Below are 4,255 nucleotides of genomic sequence, written 5' to 3'. Positions count from 1 at the left end.
GAGAAACCAACTGTTCACTATTTTGGGTGAATGAGGTTGGCTGTCACTGCAAGTGGCCCCACAAAGGAGTCCACGCATCTGTTGATAAGCACTGCTCTGCACACTGGGATCCTGAATGCTTATCGCCGCTTGCTGAAACAGTGAAGTTTCTGTCCGAACTTTGAGATAGTAGGAAGAACAGTTTTGCCAAGAGTCTTGCTGATTTTAGTCTTTAGATGTTGGCTGTCAGGATTTGTACCTCTCTGTTCCTATGCAAGCACGGCCTTGGAATCTAGCAGTAAACTAGGGTTTTTTTTCTTCACTCTCCCGCTTGGTGCAGTGACCGAAACCTGGTAGAGAGGGATTGCGGTTGGGTCTCTTGTGAGGATTAAGCACCCCTTCCACTAGCCTGGAACGCCTCCTGTGTTACAGAATCTGCCTTCAGGTCCAGGGATTTCCTCTAATATGTTGGATAAAGCCAAGACACTCCAGCCTGCCTATGTCGGGATTGTGCCGCTTGCAGAGACTGTGGCAAAGCAAGGGAAGAGCTGTTCAAGCACATATCAGGATTCATACCACAGCTTACGAGAAGGTTAGCAGACTCTGCTTTCTTTGTTGTAGGCACTGTACGATTGGTTTGTGAGTTGCTGGGGTTTTTTTACTGTTTTGTTTTGGTTTGGTTTTTTTTCCTCTTGCATATTGAATCTCCCTGCTTTTTCTTTTCTGGGCAGTAGTCCAGATTTTGGGTTTCCCACTGACTCCTGAGACCTATTGTCCCTGAGGGCACTCATAAGCATGTCATAGGACAAGGCTGGAGCTCTGTATGAAGTGACTTGCAGTGCCCAGACCTTGGCATAATTTCACTTGCATTTGGAAGTTATAATTTCAGAGTTTAAATTTCTTCTTCTCCTCTATATCTGTAGGGCTCTTCTGAGCAGTGTTTTATGGCTGTTTTATTAAAGGTGTAAAGGCTTGTCCTGGAGTGGCAACTCTGCCTTGAAGGAGATAGAGTATCATGTTTCAAGTTTCAGCATGTCGCTGTTTGGAGAGTGTGGAAGGGGTGGTGTGTGTATATCACAATGTGGTTATGTTTTAGATAGTGGCATTCTGCAAATATATGGTTTTTTTATGGGGTTTGACCGAAGTCAGATTTCAAGGAGTGATATCTATAAGGGAAGAAGAAGATCTGGAGGGACTAAAAGACTGAGAAGATGAAACACAGGGATCCGTTTATAGTACACAGTATAATAAATAGCAAGGAACAGGGAAAAGATTGCAGGGAAGAATGGCAGAACATAACAAAATGTCAGTGGCAAACTTGATAAGATTTATGTTTTATCAGAAGTACTAGATCCATCTAGCTACAAGTGAAATTTAATAGGAACTTGCAGGAGTGAACAAAAATATTAATCACCGTGGCCTTAGAAATGAGGTGATGACTGATTTTAAGAGCAAGTAATGTGATCTGAGAGGAGTGGAAAATTACTTTCAGTGACATTTTGGACAGAAGAGTAAAGTAAATGGTGCTAGGAGTTGAGGACAAAAAGCCAGGTAGAATAAGGCCATGTTTGTTGTAGAAGGATGGCTGGTACGTGGAAAACAATATTAGCAGTTGCGCTTAGGGGATTTTTCTCTCATCTGCAGCTCTAGGCCTGCTGAGGCTGCCAAACAAAACTCAAGTTCCTACCCCCTGTGGACACTCCCCCTACCAAGCTTCTTTAACAGATATCAAAAGTGAACTTGTTATTAGATTTTAAACTATTACTGGTTTTGTTGCTTGTTTTCATTGGAATACTCTTTGTTGAACAAATATGGAAAAGGAAAAGAAAACTGAAGTCATAGTCCTCAAATTCAAGTTTGGGAGTCATAAATCCATTTGTATAGGCAGTATTCCCATATCACTTTGCTCTGGAGGCAAAGAACTGCAGCACATCAATCTTCAAATGAAAAAACAAACCAAAATTTAAAAAAAAAAAAAAGCCAGAACGTGCAGCTATCTTGTACTTGCGAGGCATTGATTTTCACAGAAGGTGAGCACCGTGCATCTGGATATGCCAGGATACATCTTTCATAAGCATATCATAAGCTCATCGGTGGGATAACATGTAACATGAGGACAATGCCATTCTGTAGTACTTTAATCAATATAAAAAAAGGTTGCTGCTGTCTCAAGTTGAAGTGAATTAAAGTTATCGAATTCTTGTATAATTCTGATTACTGAAAAAGCTGTGTTGGCTCTGCAAAGTCTAGCAATATCATCAGCCTACCCCATGTCTAATTCATTATACTTTAATATCATATGCAATGAGGAAAGCTGCTTTCAACCAAACAGAAAGGGTAGCGAAGAGAAATAGATGCTGCCAGGTTCTTTCATGTCAGGAGAGAGAAGAGTGTAACCCTTGAGCTTTGCTGCTGCTCCACTCTCCTGCAGTCTGGGGATGTCTGTTGTATTTATGCTGTAGCATGCACTGTATTTTGCAGAGCCAAATCTTCCAGGCAGTGAAGACGCAGATGCCCTCATGTGTAAACCCTTACGGAAGCTCTGGAAGTCCAGAATTAGTGCTGAGCTGAAAGTAGAATGACTGTTGTACCTTAGTTTTGGTCTCCCTAAAAATGGGATAGCTTAGTTTTGTTATCACCCAGGATAGAAAATTCATGTGCTGCTTTTCCTCACTCTTTACCATACACAGGTGACTGGGTTCCAGTAGGTTTGTTTCTGCTAATAAAGCTGGGCAAATAAAGGGTATCTGACAATGCTCATACCTGTTCACTTAATGAATTTCATGTGGAGGAGCTATCTGGCATAGACTTCATCTTGTTTCCTTGCCTCTGGAAAACAGATGGTGTCCTAAATCTGATTTATTTATTTTTTCTGGAGTGGGACTTGACATTGAAGTTTGGGGACTGGTGATCCTTTCCACACAGAAATGGATTTGACATGAGGGAGTCAAAGAACTTGGGCTTGTATTTTTCAAAGTATGTGTTGGGGCAGTTATTTGTAAAATTCCTAGAATTTAGGAATCCATAAACATGTTTTCTATTCAAGAATGCCTTGGAATGATTTAGTGTTTAAATACCAGAGCCCAGTTCACAGTTGCTAGACCAATTAACACAACAGTATGGTGGCCCCTCGTGAAAGATACGAAGAAGGAATCACAAGCTTTAGAAAACCTCAGAAAGCTATTCAAAAACCAAATAGCATTCATGAGAGTCTAGCTTAGAATTAAGTACTTCCAAAAGTCAATTCCAAATTTCCACCTCTGTGCAACATCTTTCATTCATTGCTCTTAAACTAAACACTTTTTTTTTTTTTGGCAAGTCCTCCTTTCAAAAATGTTCAATGTGACTCGGGGGCTGACAGTGAAACTCACCTGTCTTTTTCCAAGATTTGTGTCTCAGGGCCCAGACACACCAACAAGTTCCTGCACGCCATCTGATCTGCAGTAACTGTGTGCACATTCTTGGTCGCAGCAAATGGGAGGTAATTTGAGTTAGCTTAGCCTTTGATTAAACTATTAATATCTGTTCAGTACTTTGAAGAGATCAGGAGTCATGCAAGCGCTTGTTAGCATATGGCTTTCTTCAGTGGTCTACGCTTTATTGTCCTAACGCCTTGGAGCACCTGAAGGTAAAGCTGGTGGGTGACCCTGCCTCACCCAGCAGAGGGCAGAAGAACCTGCATGTGGAGACCTGGAAGCTCTCATCACCAAGGAATCCCCAGCGAGAGGGCAGCCCCTGCATCTGGTCTTACAGGAATGCAGGGGGACATTTTTCTGTGAAGGTTGACTCCAGAGTGGACCTGGAGATGCTGTGGGAGATGTCCAAGTGATGGCTCATGCAAATGCATTGGTAAGGAACGTCAGAAAGCAGTCACAAAATGCAACAGGTGCATCTCTGAGATACATCCAGATACATCCCACAGTTCACAATTATTTATGCAAACAGTGCTCTGACACAAAGAAACATCGAAAATGTGTTACACACATGGGGAGCCAACCTGCTGGCAAATCTTACGGCAAATCCAGAGGCACACCAAACGTACGTAGTTAGACTCCCTGTAGCCTTGTGCTGCAACTGTGCTTTGCAAATGTGTAGCACAGTGACTGTGATTATGCTTAAAAAGTAAGAGGTGCAGTGAAGATAAAATGATATATTAATGTGAAGTGGCTCAAAGTTGGCAGTAAGATGGCAATTTATTTTTGCTTAATTTCGTGTTTGGCTGTGAAGACTCAGAGGTGTAGCAGGGTATTTGTTAACTTTATAACACAAGTGGGAA

The 4,255-nt window shown here is 41.9% G+C and overlaps 1 protein-coding gene across 1 annotated transcript in view; it reads left to right on the top strand.

The window, feature by feature from the left end:
* Positions 1-444: 444 nt before the first annotated feature.
* MKL1 (megakaryoblastic leukemia (translocation) 1) overlaps positions 445-4,255 on the top strand; it is a 45,420-nt gene continuing 41,609 nt past the window's right edge. The window contains 1 exon segment of the mRNA XM_010188029.1: positions 445-571. Coding sequence (XP_010186331.1) covers positions 445-571 — 127 coding nt within the window.

Source organism: Mesitornis unicolor, unplaced genomic scaffold (assembly GCF_000695765.1).
Source record: "Mesitornis unicolor isolate BGI_N332 unplaced genomic scaffold, ASM69576v1 scaffold41547, whole genome shotgun sequence".
Classification (NCBI taxonomy): domain Eukaryota; kingdom Metazoa; phylum Chordata; class Aves; order Mesitornithiformes; family Mesitornithidae; genus Mesitornis; species Mesitornis unicolor.
The sequence above is the reverse complement of the archived record's forward strand: the minus strand, read 5'-3'. Positions and strand labels throughout refer to the sequence as shown.